At 40.4% G+C, this 23,024-nt stretch overlaps 1 protein-coding gene across 2 annotated transcripts in view; it reads left to right on the top strand.

Moving 5' to 3' along the window:
* Window positions 1-15,760: 15,760 nt before the first annotated feature.
* The window catches only part of atp2a3 (ATPase sarcoplasmic/endoplasmic reticulum Ca2+ transporting 3), a 52,430-nt gene continuing 45,166 nt past the window's right edge, over window positions 15,761-23,024 (top strand). Inside the window, exon 1 of one of the 2 annotated variants that reach the window (XM_008428152.3) lies at window positions 15,761-16,244. In XM_008428152.3, the coding sequence (XP_008426374.1) occupies window positions 16,127-16,244 (118 nt within the window). In that variant the 5' untranslated portion in view covers window positions 15,761-16,126. The remainder of the gene's footprint in view (window positions 16,245-23,024) is intronic. The other variant, XM_017308631.2, reaches the window with a different exon arrangement.

Below are 23,024 nucleotides of genomic sequence, written 5' to 3'. Positions count from 1 at the left end.
CACTATTAAAAATATAAACAAGGGCACAATGCAACCTTTTAGTGACTGTAATCTATAAAAAGAGCTGCCTGTTTGCTGCAGTGGAGATGAAGATGGTCCATTCAGGAAAGCAGAGCTGCATCAAACTTTAACGTGGAACTGCAGAAAAACTAAAAAAAACAAAAAAAAAAAACAAAAGCAAAAATTGAATTGTTAATGCATGTCACCATGAAAAAAGACTACTGAGTTTTGCTTTAAAAAAAACTTTTAAAAAAATTTAAATCACACATTTTTGACTCATGAAGTTAACTTTTTTTGCAAAACAAACTTATTTGCGCTTGTCATAAATCTTTTTTGTTTGTGACTCAAAGTTTTGCTTGTGATTCTCACATGACGTCTTGAGCAGGGCCTAAAATCAAGACAAAAGATTTCTGACGTGTGCAAATAAATGTTTATGTTTGGTAAAAAATGAGTTATTTAAGTTAAAAAAGTATTTTAAACAAAACTTTTTTTGTAAAGTAATCATTACAGTTCCAAAAGTTTTGATTACAATTTTATTTTACTTAACTGAGGTTAGTTTTTTTTTCCCCATTGAATAATTACGAAACAAATTTAACTTCATACTTTGTGAACCAGACCCTAAACTTAAAGTCTGGATTGAGTTTTTTTCTCCTTCATTAATGTCACTTTTATTACATTCATTTTATCTATCATGGTAATTCAGGGTGAGTTATTTTTAATTCTAAATGAATATCCTTGTTGGACTTTTATTTAAGTGTTATTTTCCTTCAAGATACATTTACCTAATGCTAGAATAAATAAAATGTACATTATGTAGCAAAGGAAATTAGAAGATCGGACATATATCCATTATGGAGATGATCGGTTTTGGACGGGTGATGTGCCCTTATTGCATAATAAATACTGAAGAATGACTGATATCATTAACGGTACAGGGGAGAAGCTTTTTAGTTATCTAGCTTTGCTACCAAAGTCGTTAGCTAGCAGCTAGCTAATAGCAAAATCAACAACAGCCTAATGTCTGTATAATAAAAATACTGAATCTATAGATAAGAACAGTTTCTCCTCACCTGGTTGTCTCCTCCCGCTCAGTAGTTCTTCAGAGAAAGGCAGACGCAGAGGCCTGTCAGTGTCTGTTGTATTTCATTACCTCTCTGCTTAAACCGCGACTCCGAGCTGAAGCAGAAACGATACTTCAACATTTTCTGTCATCTGACAAGCAGCAAGTTACTCCACTTTATTCACCAAAAACTTTTTTTTTTAAAATAATTCACCAAAAACTGTTCTGTAATCTGGAACATTCGCTACGTTAAGTTCCAGTTAGCCGCCTTATCTCACTGCGCGAGAGGCAACTGCGTCATCCGTCACGGGCAAAAGGTCAAAGGTAACAAGATGACCGGAGGGCTTATTATGTCGTACAAAAAAGAAACAAAAAAGCAAAGAATTTTAGCACATCTTTTTATGTCAGAAGAGGGCTGAGGAAATAATAATACTAATAATACAACAAAAAAAAATTGACCAAAAGGGCACTTGGGGGCAAGGAGCAAAAAGGGCAGGTGCTCAAGCCCCCCCAGCTCCCCCCTCTGCACGTACCTGCAGCACAGCGTCAGCAGCCCACATTGCTGAGAGCCGGGAAGGAGATGAATGAGTCCATTTCTATGCTTTCCTGTAAACTGGTTATGAGTCTGTTGGTTTTTCACTTTTCTTGTATTCTAACTATTAAACCAACTGGTAAACAAATGTTTATATCTGTTTTTAAAAGAATTGTAGCTTCTCTCTTATGTCTCCATCAGATGAGCAGCAGTAGCAGCTTTTGGTGACATTATTATTAATAATTAGATTGTTTTTGAATACGATTCAGGATTTAAAATGAACTGATGAAGATGATCTATGTGTCTAGTCTGGCCTGGGAGAGATGTCTGTGGTTCCCTTCTGGACCCGTTACCCCATCAACCCGATGTGGAAGGCTATGTTCAGAATTTAGGTCTCAAGGCATCTCAACGTGTCAACATTGCAGCCAGTGGGCTGAGGGAAATACAGCTCCACTTTGTAGCAATTCAAGAGCTACACAGCTTTTATCGTGTCGCAAAAATTTCATCAGCATAGAAACTCCAAAGTGTGCTTTATACTTTTGTCATAGTACCCCCAAGAATTTAAAACTACTTTCACCCCTGGATTTAATCCCAGCTGAGGTTTGTAAGAGAGCATTAGTAAACAAAGAGCTTCATGAAATCCAAGGAACGCAGCGGCGATAACGGCCGGGTCCGGGTGAAAACGAGGAGAGGTTTCGCCCTTTAGACACGGCCACTTCATGGTCTAATCAATTTTCTCCCTGACCAAGCCAGGGAGAAAATTGATCACCACCATTAATTCTACATACTTGCTCTCTGTCTTGTCAAACTCACATTTGGTTTCTGGCGTTGGCTACTCTCACATTGCGCTGTGTGTTGGAGGTTACTTCCTGTTCCTTTCCCATCACAGGAGGAGAGATTACTGAAAGTAACCTAAATGTCACTGTCTTATTACATTTTAAAATCAAATTGAATGTTATTAAATCTATTTTTCTATATTTCTATTTGGTGTAAATGCCATAAACAGACGTTCTGTTTGGATTTTACATTCGGTATCACCTACCCCTCTCCATCCACTCTCTCTCCTCCACCATGCTTGCTTTCTATTTCCCAGGTCACTAATTGGTAATTGTAGCAGTTTGACAGGAAGTGACGGGCTGTTTTGTTGTAGAGCTCCGTGTGTTGTCATGTGAAAAGTTTTCATTGGTAATTTGCATAATATTCCTTTGGGGAGGAGTGAAGGAGCTGACACTAGGTTTTCTTTGATAGCCCAATTGATCCTTGACGCTGATTAGTGTGGAGGGATAATTAGAAGAGGCAGAGAACCGTTCTGAGAGCGAAACAGAGTGCGCTGTACTAATTTGATAATTCAGTATATTTCGGAAGGTTTTCGTTGCGAAAATTATTACTTCTTTCATTGGTTGGAACTTCTTCCCCACATTTCATTACCGATTAATTGAGAGGATGCAGTGGGACAAACCGTTTTGGATGAGAGATGAAATGATATCGGCTCATTCCAGAACATTGGACACACTTCTAACATAGGCAATAGTTGAGTTTACGTTTTCCAACCAAGTTTCTAAAACAATAATTGCCACAAACTATGTTGTTGTCAGCAATTGACAATAAGAAGCCAATTGTTGACTTCTTATTGTGTTTTTGTTGCTGAAATATGCTATACAAATACACTTGACTGACTGACTGACTGAATTGTCCGCATAAGTTGACTTTAGTGAGTGTGTGAGTGGCTGGTGTGTGTATGTGTGTGTCTTTGTTGCTGGACCCATGATGAACAGCAGAATGGATTAGTAGATGAACAGCTGAGCTTTGACTACACCACTTATTGATTATAGTGGGAAAAACCTGCTGGTTAGGCAGCAGGTCAGGTTTGGTGAAAGTTCAATTGCAAAATCTTACCAAAAGATGATTTGTTCTGGTTTCTTGTGCCAGTATCTTGGTACACTTGAAATGGGACACAACAACTTTTTAGCGAGAAATATGAGCTTGTTTATAAGGAATAATTCCTCTCTATTGATGAAACTTTGTCACTGCTGTGAGTGAAAAATCAATTATAATTTAGCATATATTCCTCATTATTAATGAGAGCCAGGAACCCGTTATTTTGGGCGGAGGTCAGCGTCTTAACTTGCTCTATCTGGACTCGTATAACTCAGTGAAGCACCGTTTTGAGATCTCTGCACCAGCTGGCAGGATTTTATGTTGGAGTTCACTGATGTGAGGCTCATGTCATACCAGGAGCTTCTTCCTCGTGCCAAAACGGCCGAGACCGAAGGATGTGTGTGAGTAGGTCATCCGTGCTTTTAATAACATCGTCGACTTTAAAGACGTACAGAGGAAATATCCAGAGATTCGAGTTAAAAACCAGAAGTTTCCTCTGTGGCTACAACAAAAGGATGAAGCAGTTTTCAGGTTAGTGTTGAAGCAGATAATTTGTTGATGACAAGGGCGGCTCTGGGTGCAAATACTTTTTCTCTGGGGCACCCTGCAGGTGAAGATGGACGATTTTTACTGATTCGTGTCAATAATTATCTAATTGGGACAGGAGCAGGTCATGTCATGCCATATTTACCTTCAGTACAGCTAAATAAGACTTCTTTTAGACTTGCAATTATTACACGACCTTTTAAAAAAAGACAGATTATTATATTTTTTGACAAATATGTACTCCTGGAAATCTGATAAACGGCAGATAAACGTTTTTTTTTTGTAACGGTAAGTTGTTTCTCCTCTATTAGCACATTTAGCAGCAAGTACATGAGATTGATTGACAGCATTAAGACCCTCCTCCTGCCTCCGATTGGTTGTTTTTGGTGAGGAGCGTTGCATTCCTTTAGACAGCAATAATAGCTCAGGGAGGAGGTGGAGGAGATTGATCTTTTCACAGATTATTTGTCCGGTTTTAATGGTGACAGTTTAAATAAACAAGTAAAAAACGTATTCTTTGAAACGGTTACATACAGCAACTTTACATCGACATTTAAAACATCTTTGTAATTACGGTTTTACTCTATAACATGACATATGTCTAATTTTCTCATTGTAATGTGACAAAATGTGAAGTTATTCAAGACAAATGAAAGTCCTCACAAGGCGCTGTAGCAGTCAGAAACTGCAGTATTGTTAATTTACAGCCATAATTCCTCAGAGCTGAACTGGAGTGTGACTTTTATAGCTGTGGCACATAAAGGGAATTCAGATCTGTGATCAAACTCCTGAAAGTTCAAGAGCTTTTTTACGGCCTCGTAGGTCATATATTGTTCTCCTATTTGTCTTCAACACACTCTCTGGGAAGCTGTTCCTTCTTGTGGCTTTGGGAAATTAGGTTCCCTCAGAATAAATCTGGCTTTATAGCTCTGGACTGTGACTATTTCCTCTCATTTCATTGATTATGCAACTCTAAAAGGTTAACAAAAACACTGCCTAAAAGCTGCCTCAAGCAAGGTTGTTGTGGCTTAACTAAAACTAACAAAAACTGAAATTGAGAAAACATATTTTGTTAAACAAAAACTGTAATTAATGGCGGGGGGAAAGTACAACTAACTGGAGCTACATCCGCCTTTTGAGCTGATGTGAAATAGATGTTTTTTTTCTCCGATACAAGCAGTTTACGTCAGCTGACGGCAAATTACGGTACTCCACGCTCCTCCTGGTGGCAGTGAGGTTACACTAGTCCGCAAAATGGCGACAGCAAAAGTTGGAGAGAAAACACCCGTCAGTCGGTTGTTCGACAGTAATTGAATACTTTTTTTTTTTAATGGTATTGAGTACTCATTACCCAATCAACATACAGATAAACGCAATTAAATTTAACATGAAAAAAACTAAACAATATCGAATAACAACTAACAGAAGCTAGCAAGTGTGCTCTTACTGAATTAAGCAAACGAAAAGTCAGAATGAAATAAAACTAAACTAACATTAAAAAAAACCCAAACTCTTACAGCCCTGGTCCAAATGAAGGAGAATAATAAACTAAAACATAGACAATGTTCCACATATGGATAGAAATTGATATTCTCGTGATTTTGATCGACTCCTTCTGTCTGTAAGTGGCTGAAATTGATCCTGCGGGTGCCAGTTTCTCCTTCTCTCTTCTTTAACTACACGTCACACTGACGGAGCACACGGAGTGGTTAAGGACTGTGTGTTGATTTAACAGCAGCAACGCGTTTTAGAGAGAGAGCCCTGATTTGATTTTGGTCAGACTGAGTTGTGGGAGGAACTCTGGGGCGCAGTGACACCGCTCCGCGTCGGCTTCTCCGCTTAAGTGGCACGGTTAAAAAAAAAAAAAAATTCTGTCAGAGCCAGATGGGACAATCAAGTGAAATCCTCTCAATCTTTCACTTTTCTTCCGGCATCTGCTCGGTTCTGCGTGACAAAAGAAAAAAAAAAAAAAAAAGTCGAGCCTGGGCCTCGCAATGAGCTATCTATAAAACTGACATCACCGGCGACTCGGGTAATTTGCTTCACACGTCCCGTTTGATTCCACTACAGATGGACTGACTGACAAGACCGGTCCAGTCATCCCACAGTGACTCATCCTGTCCAAAATGACGGAGCAGCAACAAACACTTCGCTTGCCTGGATGTGGTGGCGCCAGTGATGATGATGATGATGATGATGATGAGTGTGCGCTCGTTTCAAAACAAAACGTCGCCTCAGGGGAGGAAATGTTAAATGAATAGTGACAAGTGTAAAAAGTGGCTTGTCAGATGTCATAAATGTGATGACATATGCCATCACGGTGTAAAGGTTTTGTTTAATGTTGAATGTTTTGAGAGATGGAGGGGATCCTTGTTGTTCTAGAGTGATGCCCCCATAACAAATTTTTCCAGACCATTAATTGTCCTAGAGGTCATTGCGGCAAATGATAATGTTGTTGTTTTGACACCATTTTCAAGCAACATAAACGGCATAATAATGCAAGTACAACCTCTCAAAGATCAGTACACTTTGATTTCTAGCAAATGTTTCTCTGGAACTGGAAGACATTTTAAATATCCAAAATTAATTAACAAAACATCCGAAAACAGCACAAAAAAAGGCGCACTGAAGTCTCTGTATTCAAAATTATTCTGAGGGGGCAGTTGAGACCAATGCATCAAACTGAAGGTTTTTGTTTTGTCATTCAGCAAGTGGAAACAGCAAAGAATGGGTTAATGAAGACAAAATAGAAATGTATAATTGTGTGCTCTAGAGGGAGTTTACATTAGGTGTAATGTAATATGAAATTCTTTAATCATAAATTCATCTGCTGATCTGAGATCAAGTCAGAGTTGGAAACACAGACACAATTCTTCTCTCTCCACAAAGGCAGATAGTCTTTCTAGATATTAGATGATTAGATGTTGGATATATATTTTTAGTTCACATTTAGGAGAGAATATCTGTGTTGTTTTATAAACCACTGAACGGCTTAGCACCATAATACATTAAAAATGTGTTGTTGTTGTGTCAACCCTCCAGACCTCTCAGGTCTTCTGGGTCTGGTGTGATCTGCATTCCCAGAACCAGAACCAAATACAGATCGAACCAAACACAGATCGACTGAAAATACAAGCTTTCAGCTTTCTATCAGCTTTCAGCTTGTATTTTCAGCTTGTGTGCTCCTCTAAAACTTCCAGAAAACCAAGAAACAGCCGAAACACTGACTTCCCCTAAATCGAGGCTAAATCTCACCCGTGGACATCGGCCTTTTAACTAGTAGTAAATGGAACATTGGTCAACATATTTGATGTATATTTGGTTGATGATTTTGATGATGACATTTGACGAAATTTAATGTTTATTTCTCATTTCATGAAACTGGCTGTGAGTTTTGAACAGGAAGTAGGAAAGCAATCCTGAGTTCAAACGGTTTGTTTCTTTTTTTTGACCAAAAAGCGAAAGCATCGACACCTTTCTGTAGATTTGACTGAAGCATAAAGTACATGTGGGTCTTCTGAAACCATCCAGAGAACAGCCTCCTCTCCATGACGACGTCTTAACTCTGGTCCATGGACACCGTGGACTGGATTAAAGACGAGAGCCAGTCCCTGTGGAGTCTAACCCACACTAAGCACCAGCTTGACTCTGAACCAGCTGTAGCTTTTGTTCAGGTAATAATTTCAACACGCAGCCTGTAGCTGCCTGAGCTGAGTGAGAAGGATAACTGGGTGTAAGCTTGGTCTGTATTACAGAGGGAAAGGTTTTGAAACGCGAAACTCTCAGCTGCTGAACACAATAACACAGAGGCCTGTTTCACATTTCCAAACGCTCCTCCACATGAATAAAAACGTAATAAAAACGTAGCCTTCATCTCCGAATGTTTTTACACCTGCACGTTTCGGAGGGGGGTAGGGGGGGAATGGGTGTTCCGGCTTTTATGGAAGCTGTGGGTAAGAAAAGCAACCTCATCTTCCACCAACATAAAGCTGGAATAATCAGCCGCCATCGTCCGTGGAAACACTAGAGGAGGAAAATACAAAAGTTCCTCAGACGTTTTAAAATCAAAATTAATCTTTTTGCAACATGGTAATGTTGATCTTTTGATTCTTTATCCTAGATTTGGCTCTGATTTGGTCCTTTTGTGGACTCTAGTCGTGTTCTTATTTCTTTTTTTTAGGCATTGTAAGTTTGGGCGGTTGCTCCCTCTGAATGTTGCGCAACTACAATGATTTTTGCTGCATAAATGTGACAAGTTTTTCCTAAACAACTTTGAATTGAGCAAGCAAAGACAAACCACTTTAGCATTTAAAACGTTTTCTCTTTGCTCTTCAGTTCCTACTGGAAACATTTTATGAAGTTTAAATAAATTTAAAAGCTGGGTGATTTCTTCTTTTTTTTTTATTAAACTTTCTTCAAAAGGAAACGTCCTCCACCAGTTTAATCCTCAACTTTCTGTCCATCTATCCATTTATTTCCTGCCGGATAATTACACAAACAGCGCGCTGCCAGTCCTTCCTGACGCTCTGAAAGTAATTATCTCCTTAGTGCTTTAGTGAAAGCGCCGTGCCATTTAAAGGACCATCTGAGAATTCCTATTATTATATTAAAATTAAAAACACCGAGTTAATATAACAAGCACATTAGTCCAGACTCCCCTGACGTAAAACATTCCTCCTGTCGTCTCGAGCTTGACAGCCAGCGTGGCATCCTGTTGTGCCAGACTGTGAAAAGATGACTTTGTCAGCGACGTGCGGAGCGCCCCCCCCACTCCCCCCACGCCCCCAACGTCCCCCAGACGGGGGGGAGATGAAGGAGAGACGGCAGACGAGGGGAGAGGTTTATTAATGATGAAAGCGGCTGGATGGGGACCACTTCCTACTTGGGCTGCTTGTCAGGTACAGCTGCTCCGGTCTTGGGGGTGACTCACTTCGCCATTATCTCCTTGATACAAAGTCAGTGGCAGCAGCAGCTGTTTTGTCTGCCTGTCTTCAACACCGGCGCCAGAGCGAAAGGTTGGCTGATTTTTAAAGCTCCGACGTCCCGAAGAAAAAAGAAGGAGATTCTGGCCACGTCTTTTATGCAGAATTAATTCAGACACAGTGGATTGTTTTCAAGTATAAAGACCCTGTTCAGGGATCTGCCCAGCGGCACGCCCAGAAAATTTTCATAGGGGTGCCAGACTGGATTTTAGGGTGCCCCCCCCCCCAAAAAAAACATATATATTTAATACATAAAGTTGGTAAATACATACCAATTTTTATGTATTTATTGGGGGCAGAGGCTGCACCCTGGCGTCTCAATTGGTTTTAAATTTTTTGTTTGTTTTAAGGTTTCCATTAAGTGCATTTATCTTCGAAATGTCAAATTCTGCAATTTTACAATTATTGGAAACACAACTATTCACTCAGAATCTTTTTGTCTAGTTTCTAGTTCATATATTTTAGTTCACTTGTTTAAAGTCCAAAATTCTTGAGTACAGATAAAACTACTATCACAAAACATTTCTGCGTGTTTTAAGTGAACCCAGGGCTTTTTTAACATCTTTTTTCAAGGATTTTTGACTTAAAACAAGTGTGCATATCTTGCTTGTATGTTGAAAGTAGTCTTGTTTGAAGTTTTCTAAAATACACAAACTAGAAAGTGGACAAAAGACTTGGTGAGAGTTTGTGTAGCGTTGGTCCCTGGTATCCAAAAAACATCAGAAATGACTCTCTAACTTTCTTTAGACTTTCTTTCATCCGTGCTCTGACTTCTTTAGACCATGATGTGTTGCATTTTCAAATCTTCTAACCTACTTCATGCTGTCAGGCAGGTTCTGTAGATGTAATCTTTTGATTATGCAAGTCTGGCAGGAATCAGGCCAAGGCCTGCCGATGGCGAGTGACATTACCTTTTGTTTTTAACAGTTTGATGGGACATCTCTTTATTTTGAGAAGCAAAATTCCTGTTTGAAAACCGCCTTTGGTGTACTCTTAGGTTATTCTTGTCCGATACAATTTATTTGATGACCTAAAACAATAAAAAATAACTGAAGAAATTGTTGAAAGGGAAAATGGTTTGTTTCACTACTGTGTGTTTCTCCTTCCTCAAAGAGCGTCAAGAGAAACTCTGTCTATTTGCTTGAGAGGCCACGGCTCATTTTCCTCATGCAAATGAAGGCTGCAGGCAATAGAGGAAGGCAAATCCTATCGTCCTGAGTGGAAAACGTTGTGTGCGTGGTGCTCGGACCAGCACAGTCCTCCAGTGTGCGCCAGGGACGGGAAGGAGGGAGGGGTTCTGGGTGGGGTTTTCCTTTTGTCAGAAGAGCGCTGACGTTTCAGGGGTTCTCGCTTGACATTCATGTCACCATTATGTCCGACTCAAAGACTTCAGTCAGTCCCGAGAAACACTGACAGCCCCTCTGACGACGACGCTCCACACTGCTGGAGGCGATTTCATCAACCGGGTCGCTGTTTTAGAGACGTGTAGTTCTTGATTCTTCATTGCAGTTCTGAGTCAGCAAGAGATAAAGACTTTCCAAAGTGATGTGGAGGTGTAGGTTGGGAGGAGTGGGGAGGGGGGGACTTGTTCCCATTTGGCTTCCGGGAACTTCAGGGATCCAGGTACCATCCTCCAGGACAGCAGTTCTGGAAGTTACATAAGCTCCAGAAATAAATACTCCACTTTTCCTGCTGTGAGAGAAGAGGCCAGCTGTGAGCAAGGACAGATCTGGAGCATGATGTTCCTTTGTGCTTATGAGGTCCCAGTCCAGCACCGGTGATCTCCAACTGAAGACCCATTTTATTTTATTTTTTAAAGTCCGCATGCGGTGAGGAAGTAGTGCTGCAGTAACCTCACATCCAGGATAAGGAGAGGGAAAGAAAATCTGGAGCATGCTGTTTTTGATTTTTTTTTTTTACTATTACTTCCAATTGGTTGGATAATTCCTCTGATGAATCTGCAGAACTGTTTGGCGTCTGCTACTGCAGGGAAAAACAATTATACAGGAATGAATGCAATGATCAAACCATTAGTTGAGTCAGTTCAAGTTTACGGTTGTAAACTGGTTTACCAGGTGATGTCACCTTTTTATTAAAAAAAATATTTTGACTTCTCTTCTCTTACTGGGTTGTTTTTATATACTGTACATGAATGGTGCAGGACATACTGAGCTGCAAAAACAGAAGTATTTTTGGTCTAGTTCCTGGTCTAAATAACTTGGTTCTTTTGAAATAAGACAAAATTAACATACAAGTAAATTCTTAGCAAGAAATGGGAGCTTGTTTTTAAGTCAATACTTCCTTAACATTGATTTAAATTAGTACTAATTCCACTGGAATATTATTTCACTTTATATGCAAAACTACTGCCAGAGCAACAAGTACTTTTAAATCAATATTAATTAAATAATTAAAACAAGCTCCTATGTCTTGTCAAAAAGTTATATGTAGTTAGTTTTGTCTTATTTCAAGTGTATTAAGCTATTCTGGGAACTAGACCAAAAATAAAACGCTGTGTTTTTGCAGTGTGTATGTGATAAAAATATTTATTTTTTTTATCTTTTGACCATGAGCGCATACGCTTTTCACAGCCACTGTAAGATAGAAATGTTTTGGTCATGATTGGGTCAGTGGTGTCAGAGTGAGACACTTAATAATATACATTTAAAACAATAACTTACATTTAAGAGGATAAAGACAATAAATAAAATTGATCATTAGTTTAATATTCTTTGATTGGCGGTGGATTTTATGCCATGTGGTGGAAAATGTTTCAAATTTTTCCCACTTTCGCCAGGATCAAACGGTCATGTCACACCGCAGTCCAGGCTGCGAACCAAAAGATCTTCCCAATCGCCGGGATTCAGCCTTGGTCCTCACGACTCCGCTGCTATTTTTCAACATCACTGCAGCCAACAGCGGACCAGACAAGGACGTTCTTGGCAGAACTCCTTGAGGGATCTGGCAGAATCACAAGGACGGAGAGAGCTCAGCTGTCAGAGCTGCAGACGTTCTTGTTTACCTTCTATTGTGCACCTTGCGATCCGTTTCACTTCCCAGCAAGCACTGTCAGGTCTTGTTCAGTTTACAGTGAAGATTCCTCAGCTTTGTTCTGTCAGTTTGATTTGCATCTTGAGCTACTTATGAAATATTTAATACACTGCTGATATTCACTCTCAACATGTTGTTGGAGCAGGTACTTTGGCAGCTTTTTTTCTTTTTTTTTGGTGTAAATTAAATTTATACGTTTTTATGGCCCTAGTGGCTAGCATTAGCATTGCTAATAGAAGAAAAAGATCACTACCCAGCTGAATTAGTCACAAGTAGATGCTAAATGGCTTGTACTTCTATAGGGCTTCATCTCCAAATCGCTAAAGCTACAATGTAGCTATAGCAAACTGCTAACGCCAGAGCCGCCGTTGCTCCAGACGACTTCAAATTCCCAGTTGAAGCAAATATTGTACCGTTTGCTCCCATGCGTGTTGGTCAACAGTGGTAGAGGTGATGCAGTATTTTCAGCCAATGAATGTTCAGGTTCATTGTTGTCCAACCAGTCGCCACATGGTTGCATCACTTCTGTTCCTCTTAGTCTCTGGTGTGCTGAGCGATTTAAGCTGCGGCTGTAGCTAAGAAATGTCCTCACTCTTTGAGAGAGCAAGAACTGCATGTACAATTATAAAAAACAGTTCTTAAAGTTGTACTTTAGGTTTTATTTTGCCGTAATTGGATGAAAATACCAGCAGCTAACCGGTCAATTGTAGAGCTGAACATAGAACCCATACAGAACCATACGGATGCAATAAGTAACATCTGTGGGTGGATTTAAAGTTGCCAGTTAACTTAGGATTTCTGCGAGAGGAGGTCAGGATTTGTGGAGAGAACCTCAACGTGGAAACAACATTGTTTTAAGCTGCTCATCTGCTTTACAGTACAAGTTCCTAATATACGAGTTATATACTAAGAACTGTTCCATGAGTTCCAGCTCGCCTCAGTTCTTTGCAGCATTGGTTTGAAAAACTAAGTTCTTCATGCGCGTTCTGTTAAACTGAAAACAATGCGAGTTTGTAGCTGGCTCGCAATAGATTTCATTAAGTCATCGACTTTGCAGCGATCGCTGTTCCAAGGTAAGCATGAGGCAACAGTTGAAAGAAATTATTTTCTTTTAACAGGAACAGAACCACAACTTAGCATGATCTCTTCTGTTTGTTCGTATTCAGTGTAATAAAAATCAGACAAAGGCTAAAGGCATGTACTTTGATAAATTAATCTGGAAGTTGTGCAAACCAAGAACAGGTTGAGACTGAATTTCATCAGTGACAAGATAGTGAACTGAAATATTCTTATTGATATTTACCCATTTTTATTTTTCCTGACAATTTAGTAATATATTATGTATCATTTTAAACTCTGTAATTTGTGCATAATCAGTCTTCGGTGTCTTTTCTTATCTGAAATGTTTACACTCTGTCTTTTTCTCACTGATTCCTCAGAATTGTTTTCAAACTCTGGTGTGCTTCTTTTTTTGTTTGTTTTTTAAAAATCCCAGATGAACTCTAACCCTCACTTTTTTTTTCCCTTTAACAAAATAGCCTCGTGTTTTATTTTAAGCATTCAATTGGAAATGAAGCCGGCTTTAGTGACTTCGTTAACATAATCCTAGCAGCGATGGCCTCAGGGCTGCGTTGGAGGCTTGTGTAAACTAGTCCGCTTGTAACTGGCACTACTGGGTACGGCTACACTGGCAAAAGAAAAAAACATTACCTCCTGTCTATTTCTAAGCTCCTTTCCATGACCTCATTTGAAAATGCAATGAGGTTAAGGAATGATGGAAAGAAAAAATCATTTTGACTGCAATCCAATCACTCTCAAGATGAGTAAGCAAAGCCAGACCAAAGATCGCAAGAGACCCCACCTCAGCTAACGCTTCATTCTTATGTTACATATTCAGAAAATAAACAATAAATAAAAAGTAAGCTAATTGTACAGCAAAAATCTTATTTTAAAGTGAAACTAACCTTACTTAAGTGCAATTTTCGGCCACTTTACAAATCTTGACTTTCCTCTCATGCACATTTCGACTAGAACTTGATAGCTGCCAGTTTTCAGTATTTTCTTGTCATAAAGCGCCAATTAAATTGTCTTTATTTGTCCTTCCAAATAAAACTGCGTCCAATCGCTGTGCTCCAGAGACAAGCACTAGAACAAATAAATAAGTGAAAGAAGCAGCCTTCATCTTTTACTTATTACTGTGTACTGAATAAATAAAATACAATACAAAATCACATAGATTACATAGTGATGACAGCGCAGAGGTCTGCGATCATAACGTGGCTTTTTATATCCTCATAATAACTCTGGTTAATATTTCCTCTCTAAAGATGAAACTGGAGTCCAAATAGTTAAACGGGTTACGCTATTGTTTGTAATGTTTGTAATTTTTTTGCACTGTAAGGGAGTGTGTCACTGTTTTTTTCCACTTCAAGTCTCTGATGACAGCAGGGGTCCTTGTGGACGCACAGGGAGATGACTGGGATTTGAATCCAGAACCTTAAGCTGCAAGGCAACATGGCTACAAACTGCAAAATAATATATATATATATATATATAAAAATAAAAATAAATAAAGAAATCTTAGCACTTTTAATTTTAGGATTTGGGATTTTCGAACATTTCTTGAAAGAGCAAGTCGAGATAATGTTTCAAATACTAAAAGTTAATCTATGTATTGATAACCTAAGTTCTCCCCCACTTGCTGGTTCTGCACCAAAATCCAGCTCTAGTTGTTTAAGACTTCCTGTGTTTTGGTCAAAGCTCTCCGCTTCGCACCACCTGGATGGAACCCTGTCAGTCTGAATGTGCCTTGTTCCAAATATATCTACAAATTTGACGCAGCATTTTTGAGTCTATACAGTGCTTATATGTTGATTTCATACTACAACAGTTGACTGTAAAAAAATAAAATAAAACAGAAATATTAATCCATATTAGTTGATACAAACCTAAAAAATATGAAAAGTTATTAATTTTCCCGTTGCTTGTCATTTAATCAAAGATATTGCAATGTGTAAGTCAGCAATCAGCTGGTAAGTCTACTCTTTGATCAATTTGTAATTTGTCCTCCTCCTCCTTGACGTATTGTTCTTACTGAATTAAACTGTTGATGAGAAAAGTGCAGAATATCACTTTAATCTTATTACTGGATTGGGAATAATTATGACCGGAGTGTTAATTCTATGTTAAGAAAATAAAATTAGAACAAGAAAGTCTTAAAATTACGAAAGTAAAATCACAATATTAGCATAATGAAGTCATGCCATAACCAGAATACAGTCCTAATATTTCGACTTTATTCCAGTACACTTTATTTTCCTAACATTATTCTTACTTGTATGTAATATTCTGACTTCAGTTTTGTAGTTTTATGACTTTATTCTAGCAATTTTATTCATTTTACTTTTTAATTTTATACTCCGCAGTAAAATTAGTAGTGTTAGAGTAGCGACTCACTAAGCATTTGCTTTGAAGGGGGGCAGCTTCAACTTGATAAAACGGCCCCCAAAAACGTGGGATTCGCCTCTGCTCGAAGGACAGCTGGAGGTTGTTGAATTCACAGCCAAGTAACTGAGCGCTTCTCCCGCAGCAAGAACTAATCTGGTTCAGGCTGTGCGGGGTTTTTTTTCCCTCTCGCTCTCTCTCTTTTTTTTTTTTCTTAGCCTGTTTGTATTGAAGCAGCTGCAGGAGGCAGCGGCACCCTGCGCCCAGGTAGACTCAGCCAATAGGAGCGCAGGAGGGAGGGCCGAGCGGCGAAGAGGCGGTCTGCGGCGCTGCAGCCACAGCACACCTTCAGATGGAGATGAAGTAACAGCGGCGGCACAGCTACAGAAGGACGACAGCGACCGAACCGCGGATCCCGGACGTGTATTTTTTTTTTTCCTTCCACCTTCTCGCTGTCCGTTCAGGTTTGGGGAGGAGGACAAAAACAGGTGACTGAGCCACATCGACCGGCCGGGAGGGTCCACCCGGTGAAAACATAAAAAAAATAAAAATTAGCGTTACCAACCTCGCGCACCTTACTACTTCCAACTACATGCATTTGGACCTGAACATCTGAAGCCTCGTCCAACCAAGATGGAAAATGCGCACACTAAGTCTGCGAGCGAAGTTTTAGACAACTTCGGCGTGAACGAAATCACCGGGCTGACCCTGGAGCAGGTCCACGCCAGTCTGCAGAAATATGGACCGAACGGTAAGTTTGTTTTTTTTTTTCACCTACACTAACCCGCTCTTTCCTCCGCTCTGCCTCTCGTATCGATTCCTCCGCCAGGAAATCCCTCAGACGACGTTATATTTTTCAAGCTGAGGCAGATAGTGAGGGTTAAAAAAAAGAGGAGAAAACATAAAATAAAATAAAAATGAATAAAACATAATTTCCCTCCTCTAGCACTTATACAAGCTGGACATTGAGTGAAGTGAAGCACACAGGTCCGTTTTTGAAATCCTCCAGCGTGCAGCGCGCTGGTTAAAGTTGAGATCTCCTCCAGCCAGTGTCTGGTCATGCGGGCTCCCCTGCGAGGACGCATCATCTTAAGCTTTCACCTTGTCGTGGAGGACGGTACCCCCACTCCTCCAGCACCCAGCCCCCCCCCTCAAGCCCCCAGCCCGGATCTTGTCGGTATGTTCAGCTGCTGCGGGGATCAGGAAGTGCAGCGCAGGCTGCCTCAGGCTGCCTGGGAGACTCAAATGAAATGCATCAGATGATGAAACAGGCGATCCTGAACAACCTGTTTTCACTTTCAACAGTTGCTCTGCACATGTTTCCAGTTCACATTGTACTACAAAAGGTTGGAGGGGAGAGGCAGGAGGGTGATAAATGCCCCACTGTCTACTTCCAGGTCCTTAAAAATGCTACTACTACTACTAAAAATAAAGTAGCTGTGTAGGTAAATGGATTCTGCTTAGCCACAGCCCCTCATCATCCTGAACACCGTGCTGGTGCTGGATGCATTTTCGGACTCTGACCTGACATCAACACACCTTTCTGTCCCCCGCCTGTCATTTGCATGTGTGGCCAAGCCGTGGAGCAGAGTGGCACATTGTGCAGGGGCCGAACACTAGCCCTTTTGTTGCGAGCCGGCCTCCTCTCTAACCCCAGGGGCTTGTGATGACTTCATGGAAAAAAAAAAAAAAAAAAAGCAACGTCTTGCCACAGATAACATCTCTTTCGCTTTTAGCTGTGAACTTCCTGCCTTGTGCAGCGCGTTGCAGGCAAACACTGTAAGGAGGGGTAAGGAATACCCCGCTTGTTCCCTTTCAGGTTAATCTGCGAGCCAAAATGAGTTAAAAACAGCATCAGGGTGGCTTGGATTTGTTTTTTTTTTTCTAGTTTTACTTCTGGTTATTTGACTGCTCAGTGCCTCCCTTCCCTCTGCTGGTAAACCGCAGGGCTTTGTCGATGAAGCGAGGTGAGCATCTGTTCACAGCAGTTTGCAGGGAGTGATTGGTACGTTGGGAACTCCTGAAGACTATATGCTGTCACCATAATTAGATTCTCCTGCAGCAATAACTCAAGTGGAAACGCCACGGTTTCACGGTCTGATGGCATCTGCTCAAAAATGTGTCAGTTCTGCAAGTGACGGGCTGGACAACCCAACGCATGCAAGGGTCAAAAGTTGTACATCGTTGGAGTCAAACACGTTGTCCATCCGTCACCATAGCAGCAGCAGCACTGTTGTCTTTTTACGGATCAGTTTGCACTCTGAGTTTAGCACGGTTTGATTAAGGTTAACTAGTCGGTCAACGCTAAATGAGTAGTTCACTTTCGTAAAAATGGGGTTTTGTTGAAAGCTTTTGAGCAGGTAATACCCTACCGTAACTCCCTGAATATTTTTACTTGTATATATATTTTTTATGGTTGAAGCTAGTGGCTAATCAGCCAAGAGCTGAGTGGACTTGTCCTGTCTTTAATAAATGAATAACTGGAACCTCTAAAAGTGCATGGTGCTTTTTCAGACTCGCCATGTGACATTTTAAGTCCTCTGGATGTCCACTGCTGACTTGTGGCAAACTTCTTTTTTTTGTTTTACCAGGAAACGAGCACAATTTGTTCCTGTCCCTGCTAATCCTGAAAGGTATAATTTATTCAAATTGGGGGGCAAAAGATAGCACACTGTATTCCTTTAAAACAATCACTCTTTTTATCTTTAGCAGACTCTGCACTTTTTTTTAAAAATAATCTGCTTTGTGTTTAGTGCAGTCTTTGAAAGTGAGTATTCTTCTTTAGCGAGGTCTGGGATCCGTCATTAGAACTCGTACGTATGATATTAGAGGGTTTAGTTTCCACAACATAACTGGAAATTAGAGATGCATCGATCCTAATTTTCTTTTGTCAGTTCCAATACCTATTCTGTCATCTGCCGATTAAAAAACTTTGCAATTCAGAATTTTTATGTGAAGGATTACACCACATAAAACAAGTATATAAGCCTTTACTGGTGATGTCTACCAAGTAGATAGTTTTGAAACTAAGAGCAAATAAAGGGATTGTAGCTATTATGTTTTTATTTCATGAAGCACAACAAAAAATGCGTTGAAGTGAAAATGGTGAACGTTTTTAGTTTTGGTGCAGTGAATAGAAATATGTTTACATTCTGATTGGACATACATTGTCCAATTTTGCGATGTTTGAGAGGTGAAGTACAACAGCCTTCTTTTAGCCAACTGACCAGCAGTGTACAGCATGTTGGGGATGGAGGGGTTGCTTGATTACTTGATGCTCCATGCTGAAAGAGAAAACTTTGCTGACTCCAACACTTCCTTTCAAAACTCTGTAAAAGGATTTCAAACCGCAGGAACGATGAATTTTTAGCTGTTTTGCAGCTGATGACGTTAAAAACGCACAAACCGCACTGAGACGAGCAGCAAAGGAGAAAAGTAGCTGTACTCTTCCTCAGCGTTGGAGAGGGTTTTCTCGCTGCCTCTCAGTATTCGGGGATGGATGAGGGATTTTCCTCCTCGGCCGCAGTCTGGAAGCCGTGAGCCGTCTCATTTGTCGGAGCTCTACCATAGCTCTTATTGTCACATCTTGCCTCGTTACCTCTGAAGGTAAAGCAAAGGCTGAAATGAGGCTTCCTTTCTGTCAGATTTTCCACTCCAAGAAGACAAATCGCAACATCTTTTTCACGTTTATCAGCTTTTGGTGTGTTTTTATTTCCCCTCCCTCCATGTGATGTTGTTGAAAGATGTGCAGATGCCGTTTGCTCTGTGGGTTCATTCTCTCCTTTGTTGTGACAGGGAGGGTCTCACAACCCACCCATCTTCAAACACACAATTGGATTTTTTTTTTTCTATGATATTGGAAAGTGAGCTTAGCCACAACGTCGGCCGGCCGGCCTTTTACTCACATTCACGCTTCACGTTAATGCTTCGCCAAGAGCTTCCCTGCTCTCTGTCATTCATTCAAAGAGGCATTTAGCTAATTCTGCCGGGGTGTGCGAGCGCCTCGTTTTACTGGACGCTTTAGCACCTTCATTGAGAAATGGCTGCTTCTGATGTTGTAGAGAGGGAAGGTAGTCTCCCACTTACACACTCTGATGCACACACTCTGTTCCTCTGCAGGAAGGAGGCTTTGTGGTGCGTGATTGTGTCCTGTGTACCCGCAGCCCTTATTTCAAGGGTGCACTCTGTTCATTTTTGAAGAGCTTCAGTAAAAAGGAATATAGCCCCCATGAGAAATCAGCCTTTTTTGTCCTGAACGGGGCAGGGGGAGGGGGGTCTCCTGACGGCCGTCCTTAAATGATTGCGACGCTCGGATGAGTGGAGAATTCCCTAATAGAGGTTAATGCATCCCGGCTTCAGTTCTTCACACGGCTGAACGTTATTGCACCGGAGAGGAGTGTTTGTCATTATTAATATCGTAATTTCCTCCCTCTCAGCGCTGCTGTGCATGGCTGAGGAGTTATGAAGATCTTAGAGGGTTGTAAAAATTCGACAGGACCCTCCCACTGGAAGCCCGATTATACAATGCAGTCGGGTCAGGCACGTTGTGTCGTCATAGAAGCTCTTCTAGTAGGCATGGAGCGATTGCCGGGCGGTAGGTAACAGTTTCACATGTTACCTGTATGAGATGCCTGAGATGTCAACACATGAGGTGCCTGAGAAAGCGCCGGGGTGACCGGAGCTGAATGTAATGCAGCACTGACCTTCCCCCACCTGTTGCTGCAAACTGCTGGTCAGCTAGCTGGTGACACAAACGGTTTGGAAATGTTTCCAGACGTCATGTAGAGTCACGATGTGACGGCTGAAGGGGCTCCTCTCATTAACGAGGCGTGGTTCATCTATTGGTACCAAGGTTTTTGAAACTTTTTTCAAAGACACAAATATGTTCCTTCCTACCGTTCCTATGGTTTAAAGTCCTTTAAATGAGATGCAAATGTGACTTTTTCTGACGTTGTTCCAGTTACGGGAACTGTGAACAATCATTGTGTGTAAATAATAGGAGTGCCACCTATTATTCTCATTAAAGTAGAGCTGCTTTACTTAAACAGTGACTAAGTTTAGCAGGTATTTATTTTAGCTTTTTGATGGTCTGTATGTATTATAATCAAGAGTTGGGTGTAGTTGTGATTTTTATAATTGGAATTGTCAATATGTTATATAATTTTAGCCAGAGATGTAATGATTAGATTATTGTGGCCAACTTAAAATCTCTGGTTTTGTTTGAGATTAATACCCAATTTATAAAAATAAGTAGGAAATAAGTGCTGTGGACAAACACCTTATCTTATATTTAATTTGTTCTAAAACACCACATTGACAATTTAAACCAAAGGGGAGTGAAATTAAATGCGCCGTCCCCTGAGTATGCTAATACTGAAGCTAACAGCCGACTAGCTAACGGTAGTGTGTCGATACTCGCATAAACCCAGTTGTAGAATTTTTAAATGGTTTAGTAAGCTAAAAAATAATAAATTACTAGTATCGAGACATTGCGGGGGAAAAAACTAACACTGTTAGCGATAAGAAAACTGGAACTTCATATATTTCCAAATCCATTAACGGTCAAAAGGATTAGCTTTGCTGTACCTTGTTAAGCCTTATCTGCACATCTTGCTCTCTCATCTTTTCTCATGAACTGCAGAAATGTTTAAACATATTTTAGACCTTACAGCTACTTTGTGAAGAGCTCTTACTTCCTATGACGTCTTCTGAAATCCTTGAAACTAGCTAACTTGAGCTAGCTGTTTGGTGCCTGTACTTCTCCTTTGCTGACAAGGAAACTTACATCTGTTTAGTTTGTTTTGTGTGTGTGTGTGTTTTTTTTTAAGGGGTCAAGATGTACTAGTAAACATTTACATGTAAATAAATATAGCCCAGTGGCTAATTTTCACGTCTAGTCACATTGACAGGTTGATGTTTGGTAGCCAGGTCTCAGCAGAAGGTGTTCTGAATCGGTAAGACTCACCTATGGTGCGTTTACTGATTGGGGAAAAAGGAATTTTTGAGCTTCCTATTAGCGAACCACCAATCAAGTATATAAAAAAAAATCCTCCTGATTTATTTGTGTATTTCCAATTTTAGCAGTAACAGGCATGGTGATTTTTTTGCTTCTCTCTAAAATCAACTTGATGATGTTATGCATTTTAGTTCAGTTTTTTCTCTCTGGAAATATAATGAAACTGCAGTGTTTTTCTCAGGTGACCTGAGAAAAACACTGCGGCTAAAACTTAGGCCGTTGCCTAACTTTCAGCCTCATCAGAAACGTCATGAAGACAAACTTTTTCAAACTTTTTTTATCCACTAGAAGGCTGCGCTGCACCTCCACCAAGTCTCTGCTTGCATCAACTTAAAGTCTTCTGAGAAATGTTCCCATCCTACTTTTTGGCCTGTTTTCTCATCATGGACTTTAGGTTGAAGTCTCCCTGCTTCACTTCTGAAACGTTACAGCACTCTGCACGCTTTAGCTTCTGCCACAAATAATAACTACAACTTCCTCTAGTAGTCTGGCGGGATCTCTGTCGTGATGTCGTTTCTCTTCCTGTTCTGCAACTCAACATCAGTGCGGTCTGACTTTATCGCTCTCAAGTTTGAACTACGAGATACGTTGAGCCGCTTCCTGCTGCTCCTCCTCCTCCTTCACACCAGAGCGACTTGCACATTGCTTCTGACCGTGATGCTGTCAGATGCTAAAAGAAAAAGAAAATGTGTCCAGTGGAGTTGGTGAACCAGCGCTAACAGCGTTGGCACTTTGTGCGCTGAGGAGGGACAGTTAGGGTTAGAGAAACTAAACTTGAAGCTCTTTGCAGGGGGTTGAGTCACTTCCCTCTTCTAGTGGGCTCTTGTGTGTTTTTGGCTTCAGAAGGAGCTGCGATCCTGTTCTAGCTTGTCACTTCTTCCCTCCCACCTCTGCATCTGTCATAGCCTTATGCTGTTGATGATGATGATGATGATGTTGAGTCAGAGTCCGGTCTTCTGCAGAGAAAAAGTAGTAGGACGAGGTGTTTTATTCAAGCTGGGTGTTTTTAGGTGTTTGTGCAGATCGATGAGCTCTGGGAGAAAATGTTTTGGGTATATTTGGAGCCAGATGGTATATATGAATGTTTCCAAAATAAAGCGTCGGGCGAGCTCAGCATGCAGATGGAAACCGTGCGAACTGACGTGTGATGTTCTGGTTTTATTTATTTATTTTTTTTCTCTTAATTGGACATCGCTGGAGCTCTGCAGCACAGATGGTCCCACAGATGAAACCTGCCTGTGTCTCATTTATTCTCAGTCATTGCATTTATTTATTTATTTTTTAGTTCAGTTTGTTTAGAAATGCATGCAGAACTATTCACATCCCTTGATGTTTTTATTTTTATTTTTGTCATATTGCAACCACCGTTTATTTTGGATAATTATAAAGAATTAAAGATGATGATTGCATGGGTTTTATAGATGTATTCAATCACTTTTAAAAGTGATCACCTGTAATGTTTCTCGTTATTTGGGGGGAAACAAGAATTAGGATTTATTTGGGTAAAACTAAGCT

This window comes from Poecilia reticulata, chromosome 14 (genome assembly GCF_904066995.2).
Source record: "Poecilia reticulata chromosome 14, P_reticulata-male-v2, whole genome shotgun sequence".
Classification (NCBI taxonomy): Eukaryota; Metazoa; Chordata; class Actinopteri; order Cyprinodontiformes; family Poeciliidae; genus Poecilia; species Poecilia reticulata.
Note: the sequence above shows the minus strand (reverse complement) of the source record. Positions and strands in the feature narration are given on the sequence as shown.